Below are 16247 nucleotides of genomic sequence, written 5' to 3' on the forward strand. Positions count from 1 at the left end.
TGCAAGTGGTCCGGTGCCTTAATGTCAGATGGGAGGGGACAGATCTGCCCTTCCGAAGCACAGGGTCCTCCTCCTGAGGGCTACTGCATCGGGCTGGCCGAGGAGCGGAAACTCAGTAGACCTGACTTTGCATTTTGGTGCCTGGGGACTGCGGGGGAGAAGCAAGCTCCTTTACTCCAAGGGAGAGTTGCTGGCATTTTGTGAAGTACTGGTTGCCCACCAGTGATCTTGACAGGGTTGCGACTGTCGAGACTTAGTGTGGCAGCCAGGGTTTGGTTTCAGAAGTTCACTGCAGTCTTCCGTTCTTGCTCTTTCTTGCCGCGCTCTTTGTCCTCTTCTTCTTGAACCGTTGAATCTAAGTTCCTGGTGTCAGTGGTGCCAATAAATACTACATTTAGGGGCATTACAGGTAGACAGGCAGTAGCCATTAGGTTACTTACCTTTAGGGTGTCTACATCCTCTATAGGACCACTTCCTGTGGGAAGTGGGCATAACCCAGAGAGCTTAATCCCAACAAAACTAAGGCGGTGGAATCCTAAAAGTCGTGTCCACATCAGGTAGGCCACCTTCTGGGAGTGAGAGGGGGGGCGGGCAGGGGGGGTGAGGGGGCACGACACCTAACTAGCTAATGTTACCACCTGTCCTGGTGTTAAAGGCGGCCGAGGCCTATGAAGACTCCTGCCTTGATATGCGTATCACTTAGCCATCCTGCTTGGAGGTGGTGCCATCAAATCCGGCTGAAGTAGGCACTGTTGGCTGGTCTTCAACAGAACGGCAGCACACTAGAAGTTGTTAGGTTTTTAGGGGGCACCTCTAAGTTGCCCTTTGGGTGTATGTATTAATACATCAACTATTGGAATCAGTGTGGGCTTATTAATATGAAATGTTTGATTCAGAACATCTCTAGTTTCAGGTAAGCCACCATGTCGTTGGGGAACTTGTTTTCACCAGTGTACAGAACATGTACTTAAAATATCTTCCGAGTTCGCTTGCAATATCTAAGAATTGACAGATTGCACAGGAGCATACCTGCTCATGCAGCTATGTCCACACTTATAGTATAGTGCACCCTGCCTTAGGGATGTACTGCCTGCTGTAGAGGTGGCTTATCTGTGCTGGCTTACCTGTGCTGCATGCAGTGTCTGTAAGCATGGCACACAGGAGGTGTGCCATGTTTATTCACTTTTCTCTGCACCATGTCACACAGCCTGCAATGGCATTTTGCAAGTTGTGGCTGAGGGGTCCCTTAGGGTGAGACAATACATGCTACATCCCTTAGGAACTCTCTTTAGCCACCTTGACCTAGTTACCTGGGGTACCACTTACTAGGAACATACAGGGGGTGATAAAGGTATTGCCAATTGGGGAAACAATTGTACAGTTTTAGGTAAAGAGATCTTGTATTGGGGACCTAGATAGCAGGAATCCAGTGCACTTCTGTCAAAATGTCATCAGATACCAGGCAAAAAGGGGTGTGACCATGTAACAAAGGGTCACTTTCCTACAATAGCTATACCTGTTGTCTTCTAATCCAAAACGATCTTGTTCTGACTGATACAGTTCTCAAATAGCTGTACACATTTGGCACTAGTTTTATTTTTTAAGAAATATATAATTTAGTTATTTGTAGTGTGTGCAACATGTAGAAAGCCAAAATTACAATCTGAACACTTTACAAAGGGTACAGAGAATAGTAGTGCAATTTCGAGGTAAAACACTTTAAGACATATAAACGCATATGAGAGACCAAACAAATAACAAAAGGTATTAAGTAGTAGAGTCATAATGCCCTAACTATTAATAGGGACAGATGAGAAGAGACAAATTCACAAGTTGTGCACGATTACATCAGCTTGAAGGTAGAGAAACGCTAGCTAGCAAGGAACATTTTCAGTTCTATTTTGGACAAAGAAATTGACAGCAATGCAAAGAAGAATTACGAAAATTACACAACTACTGAGTGCAGCCAAACAAAGACTATTTTAACCCCTTAAGCGCTGCCGTCAACCAACGGTCGTCGCGAGCGCTACCTCCCCAGTGCTGCGCACGACCGTTGGCCGAGGGGCCAGCGCTCATTATTCGAACGTTTAGCACTGGGTGCTGAACGTTCCACGCAGCTAAGATGGTAAGGGTGAAACGGATCTTGAAAGAGGATCAGAGCTTCAAGGCTGCTAGATCCACCAAATGTATTGTGTTTCATTATCAGGTATTTAGTTGGTTCAGAATGGAGGCATTTGTGAACTAAGCAGGTCATATGGAATATAGGATAGCTTCATTCTATGGGAATCCATTTTAAGAGTTGACGAGGGAACATTTTCTGCTTTAAGCAAGGAAGATTTTGCAACCTGTTGGCTTTCAATAAGGATAGATGAAATTTAAAAACCTCTAGATGGTTCATAAAGCTCTACTAAAATAATAACAAAATATGCCAGATCAGGAAACATACCGGCATAAACAGGCATACTACAGTGACACTGAATTAATTGCTAATTTTGTAAACTACTGTAAAGAACATGGGAATCCCTTCCTAAAGAAATGTCCAGACTGTTAATGATGCTTTACAGCAGCACAAATTTCCAATGTGCTCTATTAGGTACACAATTTCTGCTTATTTAACATTCAGTTTGGCAGCAGATCAAATATTTCTGTGGATGAACAAGAATGTGATCAAGTCAAATTGTTGGGCTTTATGGGAGACATGCCCGACTGCTTAACATTAATGCATTCAATCAAAGACCATACAGTAGAACACCACACCTGGCGCTGAGGAGGTCGTTGATGTGATACTCCAATGTAGGAGCCCATGAGGCTGGCACTTTGCAAAGGCTCTGTGGGGCACCAGTATTCAAGGCCCAGTTCCAGGTTAAATGGATCCTTCCGGTACAGCTCCGCAACCTACGAGAGGTGGTGAATGCACAGGTTTCAACAGATGAGCTACAGAAAAACAAGTTGCAGCCAAAAGAACAATGTTATAATGTTAAGGGTACATTTCACATTTAGAAGCAAATTAATTTAAAAATGTTAGAATAGATAATTTTTTACTGCGATGCAGAATGCGACAAATTGGAGGTCGATGTGTCAGATTAATAAATTGCAGGTCAGTTATGTGCACCATATTGCATGAATTCGTTTTAGGTCAAGTGTGGCATCCAAACTACCAGCTCCACTATCACAAAAGTAGGATTTCAGGCTGACACAATTTTACAGCTTCACTGCACAAAAAATAAACTAAATCAAGTATAAAAATCAAAAACAGAGTAGTTCAAACTAAAGAAAGAGCCAAAAATGAAAAACACTGATCATCAAGAACAAAGGTTAAAATCCAAAAAATACGGGTTAAAGAATAAACAGAGCCTCACTGTTACTTCGTTCTAAAATGGACAACACTTGTATGAGAGGAAAAGAACCATACACCCCAGGCACAGGTCATTACTAACAAGTAGAAAGATCAACTGGAGTCAATGAAATCCGCCAACTATTTGAAAGGACAAACATGATCAACAGTCAAGGACACTTCACTGCTCATTAACCCATATAAATACATTTGCCACAAACCCAACTTCAACAGCAAAGTTTGTGGAACAATTGACTATCATATTGCTCTACATACCAAATGAGTAAGACATAGATGCCATTTCTCCTTGTATGCACCATGGACCTCTCGACATTTATTTCATCAACAGACTGTACTCTGGCTTGTGGAATATGCAAATATATTCTAGTCCCCAAACTATAGAACCATTTACTGATGCATCCACGTGGATCCATTTGTAGCCACAAATTATTTCCACAAATACTTCAGTGATCGGAATACAAAATATTTTGATGAAGGTAGATCCGCTCAGAGTTTATTAATATACTATTAAATAATATGAGAAGTGTGGAATTTGATAAACTATCTTGGTATGTTCAAGGCATAAGAAGCTTCCGAAATCTATTTGTGATACAGAAAAACACAATATTCACCACAGTATTCTGTGGGAGGTAGTGTGTAGTCTCAGGAAGGGCTCCTTTTTACCACAACACAGACATACTGATCATGGTCTGGTCACAGTAAGGCCATGCCACACTGAATACTGCAAAATGTATCAACATATGTGGCCATACGAAGTGTTAAAGTTGAAGCTAATGAGCTAGTGACTACTTTGTTCTCACCCATTCACTCTCGACCTTGTCCTGTACCGGAGATCAACAGCTGGGATAGGAGAAAGTTGATTGTGGCAAATGGTTTTTGAGATGGTAGCCTGCGTATTTCTCACCAGCCATGGCACTTGAATATCTTAAATACTTAATTGATTACACAGCTATAATGCTTCTACTTGTATACAGTCTTAAAAAGGGAATACTGGTGTATGGGCACAAGGATCACCTTTAGACCTTCACCATGTGTTAAGAGTGACCTTTTATCAGCCTTTCTTTACCACCTCCTTGTACCTTTGTGCATCAATGAGGGTGGCGAACAGTGCGAGAGGCCAAGAAGACTTCAGTGATCCATTTCAAGAACCTGATAGAACTAGAGAGGCCTTGAAGAGGTATGACACCAACCAGCTAAGTATAACACATGAAGGAAGACTTTCTGTACCCAACCACAATTGGTCCATGTAACCACTAAGCTGCTTCTATTAAAAATAGACCTAAAGCACAGTCACAGTGGAATGTTGGGCCTTGGCCTGGAGCTCAACTTTGCAAGCACCATAGGAAAGTATTGGGAATTTAGTCATGAACATATAACCAAAGGAAAGTTTGACCTTTTGAGTCCACATCAGCTTCAGCACGGATAGACATTCCTATTTAGATCTTTACTTAGAAAGAGGCAATAAGTAACTGTTTATTATTGAGTAGCTGTATTTCATGAAAAATATTTATTTAACTGTAACTTACTTTTCATTTAAAAGTCGAGCACTGACTGAAGTGGCACAACTAAGTGATATTAGGGTGTCATACTTAGAACTTAACAAAACACACAAGATGATGGACAGAATGTTGAACATTGGCAACACATTCACCCCAGTCACAGATCTGGGTTTAATCCATCATTATTTTGCTCACCAAGCCACCCCAGTTCAGACAAGGCCATATGCAATTCAGTCTTGACCCTGTGCCTCATGGGAACAGTCCAGCCCGAACTGCCAAGCCATCCCTTGACCGGAATCAAGCATCCTAGGACCGGTTTCTGGCCATCAGCCGTCATCAGCCAGGATAGCTTGACTCCAGTGGGGTAGTGAGCACGGGACCCACGTCTGGGCATACCCTTCCCACATAGGGCGAACAGCAAAACACAGAATGATGGACTGAATGTTGCACATTGGCAAAACATTCACCCGCAGTCACAGATCTTGGTTTAATCTATTGTTATTTTGCTCACCAAGCCACCCCAGTTCAGACATGGCCATATGCAAATCAGTCTTGACCTTGTGCCTCATGGGAACAGTCCAGCCCGAACTGCCAAGCCATGTATCCCTGGACCGGACTTAGAGCACCAGAAAACAAGAAACCCTGTTTAAGCAATGGTAGGCTAAAGTGGCCAAACAAACTAGTACTAAGAGGGGTGGAAGACGGACGAGTAATTATCCTTATGATGATTTACTCATAATAATCTATTAAAAAAAGGCAGGGACTAAACATTCACACAGCAGTATTAGAAAGTATACTCCACAGATCAATTTTATGTTGGTTTGCAAAAAGGTTAAAACAATTTATTACCTCCCAGTATGGGTTACAGTCTACAACATGATAAAAAACATTAAGTTTAAAAACCACCAAAGGTGGTGAAGCAATGATTATACAGTGGAACAAAAACAGTCGACGCGGCGTTTCGGTGTATTTCTAATTCTTCACACCTTCTTCAGGACTTTTGTAAACATATTCACTCAATATCTATAAAGTTAAAAGATACATTTTACTATGTGATTTCATATATATGCAAGAACCAACAACCTTACACTACTACTGCCTTGCTCAAACATTACATGACTCATATTATTAAGTGGTCCATATTAAACCAGGTAATTTCTCAAATAATGCCCACATGTGGTAGGGCAAATATGGATAGCTCACTAATTCCATGGATTGAATAGAAAATAATGTCTATGAGATACTATTAACAATGTTATAAATGAACTGTTTTTCTGATCAAGAAATGTTTAGTCTAGGGGTTCTAGATTTATAAAAAAAAGGGCACTTAATAATATGAGTCATGTAATGTTTGAGCAAGGCAGTAGTAGTGTAAGGTTGTTGGTTCTTGCATATATATGAAATCACATAGTAAAATGTATCTTTTAACTTTATAGATATTGAGTGAATATGTTTACAAAAGTCCTGAAGAAGGTGTGAAGAATTAGAAATACACCGAAACGCCGCGTCGACTGTTTTTGTTCCACTGTATAATCATTGCTTCACCACCTTTGGTGGTTTTTAAACTTAATGTTTTTTATCATGTTGTAGACTGTAACCCATACTGGGAGGTAATAAATTGTTTTAACCTTTTTGCAAACCAACATAAAATTGATCTGTGGAGTATACTTTCTAATACTGCTGTGTGAATGTTTAGTCCCTGCCTTTTTTTAATAGATTATTATGAGTAAATCATCATAAGGATAATTACTCGTCCGTCTTCCACCCCTCTTAGTACTAGTTTGTTTGGCCACTTTAGCCTACCATTGCTCAAACAGGGTTTCTTGTTTTCGGATACATAGACCCCCTTCCCTGTATAGACATCAGGGGTACCTCCTTCTGTTGAATTCCCGGACTTAGAGCACACCACCTAGCTAAATATGCCTTGGACTGCTCTGCCTGGTTGTTTGGAGAGTTAAATGCAAAGGGGATATTCAGTTTAAGTCTGGAGAACCCTAGTCACAAGCGGTAAACAATGAATTGTTAAAGGTGAAGAGCAGTAACGTGTGATTACCCAAGAAGCCCTCATACCAAGTATTCCAGGAAGTGAAAGGTGTTCTTCTCCAGTGCTTGGTAACTGGCATGTAATGCTGATTATAAGGCACAGCTATGCAGGTTTGTTTTTCCATGACCATATGTGCCACTATTATTAAGCTTAACAGGTGTTTTGTCACTCCTTTTCCCAAATAACAACAAGCATTTGCAATGCAATAGGTCTCGCATTAGGAAAGTTTGAGCTATTAGTATTGTAAATGACACATTTTTTATTTATATGTTAGTTTTGAAAATAGCGAAATTAATAGTTTTGTCATTTACAATGGTAATAGTTTTAACTTTCGCAAATGTGACACCTTTAGCATTTGTAACGCAATATGTGTTGTATTTACATGACTTAGATGTATTGATATTACAAATAACAATGGTTTGTCATTTTTTAATAATTAATACTTTAAAAAAGTTATTGTAACAAGAAGGGCAGTTAACTGTCACATTCAGCATTCTTAGGGTCCTCAGTGTACTTTTCTCCCTTTACCCCGGTCCAGCTAAGAAGCGGTCCTGATGCTTGTGATGCCGGATGCTGAAGGTACAGCAGAAATGCAGCAAGTGTTCCTGGGGCCACCCTGTCTTTCATGAGCATCAGAAGTCGTCTCTGGCCTCAGGTCTTGATATCCCACGATACAGGGACAGGTTAGTTAGTTGCCACTGATCAACTGGTCTCCCGTTACAGAGGGGTTGGTTGTAGGTAGGTTTTTCTTTCTTATAGTGTAACAAGAGTCCACATCAAAATTGGCCTTGGTTTCCACGGCATTAGAGACACATCGGATTGGTCAGGACTCAGTCTTTCAACAGGCATTTTGGTGACCAGGCGTTCATGGGCAGCTAAGCTCTCGAGATTGCTGGCTTCTTCCAACTTTTAAGACTCTGGTCCTGAACAGGGGGCTAGTCAACATGCCTTGGGGTCACTCACTTTGTCCTGGCACCAGAGGAGCTCTTTTCCACAGGTGGACACAGCAGCCACAGTCCTCTTTGCGGGTCTTTCAGGTGCAGTCCCGTCTTTGGTGCATGCTCTCTTTGCTGGGTCCAGGGAGCAGCATGGCAGTCCTTCGGTCATCTTTCTAGTTTAGTAGCGATCTGAGGACTGTATGTCTGGGGCCACTTTTAGGTCTCATTCGAGTTTGCTGGAGTGGAGGACTCACTAGCCAATGGGGCAACAGTTTTCCTGTGGCTAACCATACCAATTTACATTACTTACTGGGGATTTGCCTAAAAAAAAAAGAAAAAAGATTGCAGAGAACCTTCACTGCCTGAATCAAAGAGCATCAGGACTTCTTCCCATTTGAAGAGCTCTTGGCACACCCCTAAAGTGTACCCAGTAGAATGAATCACCCCTCATGAAAAACTGGTTCTGCAACAGGCTTGCACCCTCTGGAGGAGATTCCAGCCGGTCTAGTGAAACTGGCAGGCGCAGGTGCGATAGGCATGTGCTTCTCTGAGGTGGTAGCCTCTTAAGTTGGGTCTTCTATGGTCACCACCCGGTCGTCATCGTGGTAGAGGTCACACTCCATTCCACCTGAAATTTCCTATGTTCATTGTTCCTGGTAACGCTTCAATCTTAAGGGGGACAGCCTGCTGTCTCAGGTGACAAAAGCTGTCCTCTACTAGAGATTAAGGTAAAAAAGTGGTGACTTTCTAAAGTCCGCTTCTTATTAATAGTTACTCAAAATCCGACTCAGCATTAAGTCGGGTTTAACGTAATGTAATAAAGAATTTGATACCTTGGAGTACTAGATTTGGTAGTACCATATGGAAATTAGTACTGCTGTACATGTTAGCCAATGGGGCTACCAGCCTTACTACAGTTAAAAAAGCCATTTCAGGTTTGGACTGTCGGGGCATGTCGAACACAAAAGGAACATGTCCTTTTTTGAAATAATTAGCACCCCGTCAGGTGAGTTACCAAGGATTTCCCTTCGGGTGGCTTATTAATAATAATAAAAAGGAAGGTATTGATTTAGAAAAAAGGTTTATTTTGCCATGTCAAGTTAGAAGCTTGGGAGCTGCTCGAGTAGGCTGCGAATAGCAGGCTTAGAGTCATGTTTTCATCTTGCGACTACACTGGTTTCAGGTGGTTCACATGGATGACCTTGCGAGGGTTCCTGCTAGTGCTTAGGTCAACCAGGTATGTGACATCACCTTTCCTTTCCATGATAGGATAAGGGCATCACCTTTTGTCCTGGAGTGCCCTGGGAGTCACAGGCTTTAGTACCGACATCTTCTGCCCTGGTTGGAACTCCATCAGCTGCAGTCTTTAAGTCATACTAGAGTTTCTGGAGCTCTTGGATGGCCTCAAGTTTTTTGGATGCTTTTCCGTGTACTCAGCCATCCTTGAGCGTGTCTTATTTAGGCTCTTTGAGAGATCTCTCCCAGTCTTCCTTCCCTAGACACAATGGTTCCTAACAGAAGTTCAAAGGGGAAAAAATCTACTCCCTTCTGTGATAGTTCTATGTAGGCGAAAAGCAGGCCTGACAAAAGGACATCCCATCACCTTCTGCGTTTTTAGGTAGTCCCATGATCATGCCTTTCATGGTTTTGCTGAATCTCTTAACTAAACCATTGGTTTGTGGATGAGAGGGGGGAAGTGAACTTGTAAGTCACACCACATTTATTCCACATGGCATTTAGGTAGCCAGACATGAAGTTACTACCTTTGGCTTACACCACGTCCTTAGGGAAGCCCACTCTTGTAAAGATATTCAAGAGGGCCCTGTCAACTGCAGGAGTGGCGACAGTCCTAAGTGGTATAGCTTCAGGGTAACTGGTGGCATAATCCACTACCACCAGTCTAAATATGTTCCATGATGCTGTTGGGAGGGCACAGGGGCCCAACAACGTCAACCCGTAACCTTTTCAGAGGGAACACCAAACACTGGGAGTGGAATTAAGGGTGCCTGTGGGTGGTTACCTTCCTTGCCACTGTCTATGTCCCTAAAGATATGTAATCTTCAGGGACATACCTGGCCAGCATAACTACTCCAAGTTTAGGTATGGCCAAGATCCCCAGCTAAGGGGATGTCAGAAGCTAACAAGCATTTACAATGCAACAGTCTCGCCTTTGCAAAAGATCTCTCCTCAGCATTTGATACGGTCAAACATGAGAATCTACTGGATTTGTTAAATACTAGAATGGGTCTATCCGGGACTGTTCTCAAATGGTTTACGTCCTTCCTACACAACCGGTCTCAGAAGTTCAAGATCAACAACGCATTGTCCTCACCTGTGCCCGTAACACTAGGCGTCCCTCAAGGTTCTTCCCTATCCCCCACACTGTTCAACCTCGTCATGGAACCACTCACTACCTTGCTTCAAGCATCAAATGTACACTTCCATATGTACGCCGATGACAATCAACTTTACCTGAAGCTACAATCCCCGGAAGACATCAAACTTCTGAACGCCACACTAAGAAACACCCAAGCATGGTTGGCCGATAATCACCTCAAACTAAATTCTCTGAAAACTGAGTTCCTTCTGATCTCACCTCCTGCGAAAAATGCCATCACGCAAACCTGGCTCAATCATCTAACCGCACTCAATGTCCAGCCCACCATTGTGGACTCCGCGAAATCCCTTGGCATCACACTTGACTCCAATCTCAACATGCAGCAGCATATTAGCAAAGCAACTAAAGGAGCCAATTTCCAAATCAACACTCTGAGAAAACTCAAACCCTTCCTACCACCCAAGGACCTCCAAACTGTTGTACAAGCCCTAGTCATTCCTCGCATACTCTACGGAATTGTGGCTCTCAGCGGGCTCCCCCTAACAACAACGGCACCCCTAAGAGCCTCCCTGAACGCGGCCGCGAGACTCATCACTGGTTCAAGAAAACACTTGCATATATCCCCTGACTTAAAAGCCCTGAACTGGCTGCCTTTTGAAGCCAGAGTTCAGCTGAAAATTGCCTGTATGACACACTCGGCCGTACACCACAAGTCACCCAACTACCTCACTCACAAGCTGACTATATCAGGAGGCTCGAGATCCAATAGAAGCACAAAAAATCTCCTTCTGAAACCTCATAGATTCCGGAAGGAAAAAACATACAAATGCTCCTTCTCAGGAATGGCACCTAGGATCTGGAATGCACTCCCGCCTGAAACCAGGCTTATCTCCTCCACTGCATTCTTCAAGAAAGAGGTAAAAGCCATCCTTATGGCTAAGTTCACCTGAACCCTATTGTTACTGGAACAATGACATTGCACGGCTCCTATATTATTGGCTACCTGAGTGTTTATCTGTGCTATACTCTTATTTGATTGCTACTGGATCAAAGACATTGCACTGACTCTATATTATTGGATTCCGGATTGTTTATTAGTGTTTATACTCCTATTTGATTGTTATCCTTCCTTGCAACTCACTTACTACTGACTACTATATTGTTTTCAACAGTTTGTTTACTCACCCCCTTGGGTGCTATACTCCTATTCGATTGCTACCGGATCAAAGACATTGCACAGCTTCTATATTATTGGTTTCCTGATTGTTTATTAGTGTGTATACTCTTATTCGATTTCTATCCTACCTTGTAACTTACTCACTACCGAATATTATATTGTTTTCAAGAGTTTGTCTACCCTACCTCCTGTTTCTGTAAAGCGCTTTGATATCTGCAAAGATCTTGTCCGCGCTATATAAAACCTTAAAAATAAATAAATAAATTGTTAATGACAACATTTTTATTTATGTGTTGGTTTTGAAAACAGATAAATAAATGGCATTGTCATTTACAATGCCATTAGCTTACTCTTGCAGCCTACACAATGGATACGCTCTACGTACATCCTCCAGATGTGTCTGCAATGCACGCCTTCATACCACCCAGTACCACCTTAACACCCAAATCAAATCAACAGGTGAGCAACACGCCATCCAGAACTCTCTGCAAAGCCCCCTCACACCATCTAAAGCCATGTGCATACCCTCCCCATCACCAGAGGAGGAGTACAGCCCCACAGAAGCTTGTGTACAGCCCCTTACACCTTCCAGTGCCCTGTGCACACCCTCTTACATACCCAATAAGGAATTCAGCCTTCAGAACCCTGTACGCGCCCAGTTCACAATATCTAGTGCACTTTGCGAGCAAACTAGACCTGGGGTACAGCCCTCAGAACCCTGTCATTGGCCTACTCACACCATCTAGTGACCTGCGCACACAGACACACACCAGACGAGGGGCAAAGCCTCAAAAACTCACCATAGGGCACCCTGTGCACACCCTATCACGCGCCAGATGAGGAATAGACAGTGCTAAATTTGTAAAATAAATACGTGCCAGGGCCTTCATCAGGAGGCCACTGCAGCTTGCACCTCCCGTTGCCCCTGCCTGCGCTTTCAGTGACAGTACCAACGCACCTACTAACCACCACGCTCTTACAAGTGAGACAATTAGGACTATTCAGGGTCTCCATAACTATAAGAATGGCTTGGGTGGCAGGTATTCGTTATTTCCAAGGTCTGCTCTATTGAAATAAGAAACAACGTGTGCTCATCTCTAAATTAGACAATGAGAGCCGCCATGATGCAGACTGTCAGACGTGCCGGTGTTGATAAATTAAATGCCCCTGTCAAGCACTGGAAACCACTGGCTCAATTTAGGCACTGGGGATAGAGCCTCCAGACCAGCTGCATGCCCTACTCACTCAAACCAGTGCTGTGTGAACATCCTCTTATGCACCAAATAAGTCATACAACCCCAACAACACTTAATACGCTTCCTCACAACGTCTAGTGCCATGTGCACACCCTCTCACATTGCACACAACAGATGCAACCCTCATAACCCTTTGCACGTCCTACTCACACAGTCAAGTGCCATGTGCGCACCCTCACATACACACACCAAACAAGGGACAATGCCACAAGTATCCATGCCATTCAATACCTTGTGCATAGCCTACTCACGCACAGCGTCTCACACACACACAAGTGCATCTACCAGACGTCCCTAAAGTAAACATTAAACGTGCCTACTCTAAACTGAGAACATATGACACCTTCCTGCAACGCACCAGCATGTTACACAAGGCTGGCAATGCACTAGTATTGCATTAAATTTGTTTGGGAAAGTACTAGACAGAGCCATACGAATACTGATGTGGGCCGTAAGAGGAGACTGCCTGGTGAAAAAAGTTAGAATACAGGATCGATTCCATCTTAAATGGATTGTGTGTGTGTGGTAATTTTGTGCGAGGGACATATGACTTAAAGCTGAACCAAACAGCAGATTCCCATACATGCAAGTACAGCGAAGCAAACATTTCACAGTGCAGAGGATGCACAGACAGCAGTGACGTGCGAACTGAGACTGGTAACACCACTGCCACCCACACGCGCATCCTACAGTAACAAAAGTTAAATGTAAATACTGTAGACTTAGTCTACCCAAAAAAAAGTGACTTAGTAAAGCGGACGGAGCTACCAACAAAGAAATGGGTTGAGGACAAAAGGCAAGTATATCCACCAATCAATCTTCAGTTCCATGTTGGAGCAACAGCCTATGTTGTGCACAATGAAATTGAGAAACCATATACTCCAGGAACACCAGCAAGTAACAAATATGGCCAGACCCCACTATTCAATTAACTTTATCAAGCAAACTGATACTTTGCAAATAACAATGTAGAAACATACAGAATGTTGAGATCTTAGTCTCCAGCTCTGCTGTGTCCTGTCACAGAGGCGCATATGGAAGGGGTTAGGTCCAAAGTGGGGAAAGAGAGCTGGTACAGTTGCCCCGGCACCTGACATTCCAGGGATTCCCGGGTATAATTTACACCGCAGCCTCCAGTCTCCACACTGCAGGACCTGAACGGAAATAGAGTACCCGTACCTCAGTGCAATTGAGAGCTGAACCCACTCACCTTACTCTTCACCTCCACAGTGCTGTTACTCTCCAGGAAGCGCAGGTTCTGCGACCTGCTGCAGTTGCGGTTCATGGCCACTCCTGCTTCGGACGCCTTGGCTGCGCTGGCTGAATATGCAGGTGCCCCTACTGGGCGCGGAAGGCTATATGCAACTGCTTGTATCCGGGGGCTGTGCACACTCTGATGAGTAAATTCACTACCTCGCCCTGGACGCTGAGGATACTCTCCCACGCCTCGTTCCCGCAGTTGCTCCAGACTCCTGGGATTGCTCACTCCTATAGGTAGGGGAGTGGCCGCTTGCCGCTCTGGGGCAGTTCCCACTTCCCGACTGGGTGCAGCTTGGGCACGGACCCGGAGCAGCCTGCACCCAGGAAGTAGGCCGGACTGAGGTCTCCGATCTGCATGTACCTTTAATGTAGCGCGGCTGGCTCCTAGCGTTCCACCTTGCAGGCCGCATGCAGGACGCCACACCTGTGCCGGAGACACCGGTGTGGGTATATCAGCAGTGTTTATTTTATTTTATGCGTTTTATATAGCGCAGACTTTACCCAAAGGTGTCGGAGCGCTTCACAATAGGAACAGTAATGATACAAGAGGAGAAAATTACAAGTGAACAAATCCCAAAAGCAAACGTTGGCTCCATCCCCTAACCCATCAGTGCTCGCCGTGCAAAAGAGATGCAAAGTTTTACGTGTAAAGGGAACCCCGCTCTGTTCAGAACCTGTCGTGGCCTGCCACCTCGCCACCTCCCACCCAACAGACACAGGAAGCAGGGAGGCAATATCAAAGACCCGAACTGCCTCGGAGAACCAGGACTGACCGCTGGACACTCAAGGGGCCTCTTCTAGGGAGCCTGCCCGAGCCAGGCACCCACACAACAAGGGAAGCACCAAATCTTGAAAACTAGCACAACATGCCCCCTTTCTCGAGTTCCATTGTTCCGTGTGACCCCTGCCACCAAACAGATCTAACGCACAGAGACGGTCATTCTAGGCACACACTGAAGTCTCCTGGAAGTGGAACATCACTTCCTCTATCAAACCACTTAACAAAAGAAATGCTACATTTTAAGAACATTCTGACCTCCCCACTCCAAATATACCCCCCTAAGCCCGGATACATGGCCCCCAACAACCGATATGTAAATAAGTGACTCGGGTGTCAGACACGTTGCTGCTCCTCTAGGCTCTAAACACACTCTCAGCACACTGAAGGCGGCTCCAAGCGCTGTGTGCCCAGACATCAGCGTGAACTTCTGTGGCTGTCTCAGCTCGTGTCTAACACCAAGCACATGATGCGCGGCACTTCTAGTGGAAAAACATGAACTCAGAGACTAGAGGCTCTCTTCCAACACTCCATACCCCCCCCTTTACCAGAGGCACCCACTGCCTTTTCTACACCCGGCCGGGCAGTGGGGACGTCGCCCAGACTCTAGCATAAAGCACAGCCCCGGCAGAAATTTGGGTCCTACCTTGAGACAGTGTCAGAGAAAGTCAAAATCCGGCTGAGTTTCGGTGGGCTTGACAAGGGGGGTGTCCGTTCCTTTCTTCCTCCTCACTGTTCCTCCAGATAAATCACCCCCACTAAAGAGAGCCGCCAGACCTTCCGCCCACTCGCCTCTCACACACTCTCGCACACACAAAAAGCCTTGTATTAAGAGTCACAGAGAAAATAGAAAAATGCAATACAGAATCAAATGTTTTAAAATAAGGACTTTCACTACTGTATATTTAGGTCGCTGCATATTTAGCTAACGGCACTGCAGAGCTTCTAAAGTAAGCTACTGCCCGGCCGCCATCTTCGGAGAAATGACCAAAACAAACATTAAATTTTTTTTTTTAAATAAACCATCGCCCACAGCCGCATGACGTTTTAAAAGGGGCGGAGAGGGAAAAAATGTACGGAACGCCCACGAATCGCCTCGTACAATGACGGACATCTCTCTCTTCCAATGGCTAGCCTCCATTATGGAGCTAGCCAATGGAAGCGAGAGGCGGGACAAAGCCACATACTGCTTCTCAAAAGATTTCGCCTGCGCGAAAGCTGCTGCGCAGCGGACGCCAGGCGAAACTTAAAAAGTAAGAACTCTCTATACTGCTGAGGCACTACCACTCTCCTAGTGGCACCATGCTTAGGCTCAGGAGTCCCTCCTCCCAATAGGTTATGTGGGAGCCACTGACACCTCCCTTTTCCAGGTCAGCAGCTAGCTGTCTCAGGCTTTCAAAAGTGGTCCCTGGCCCAAGTCTTCCCTTAAGGGTCCTTCTGGGCCCAGGGGCGCCAACGTGTAAGGACCAAGTTCCCAGGGCTCTGTTACCTCCGGGACTGAAAAGTCTTCTCCCTGAGAAGAGGGGACCTGAGCTTGTGTCTGTTTTGAAGTTGGTTTCCCAGAATTCTTGCTTTTTCTCTTGGAGGACTGGAACATTATTC

The 16247-nt window shown here is 44.5% G+C and overlaps 1 protein-coding gene across 1 annotated transcript in view; it reads right to left on the reverse strand.

Moving 5' to 3' along the window:
- NUP205 (nucleoporin 205) overlaps nucleotides 1-16247 on the reverse strand; it is a 967082-nt gene that overhangs the window by 709259 nt on the left and 241576 nt on the right. The window contains exon 10 of the mRNA XM_086952983.1: nucleotides 2758-2895. Within this exon, the coding sequence (XP_086809109.1) occupies nucleotides 2758-2895 (138 nt within the window). The remainder of the gene's footprint in view (nucleotides 1-2757; nucleotides 2896-16247) is intronic.

Source organism: Lissotriton vulgaris, chromosome 1_2 (genome assembly GCF_964263255.1).
Source record: "Lissotriton vulgaris chromosome 1_2, aLisVul1.2, whole genome shotgun sequence".
Taxonomy (NCBI): Eukaryota; Metazoa; Chordata; class Amphibia; order Caudata; family Salamandridae; genus Lissotriton; species Lissotriton vulgaris.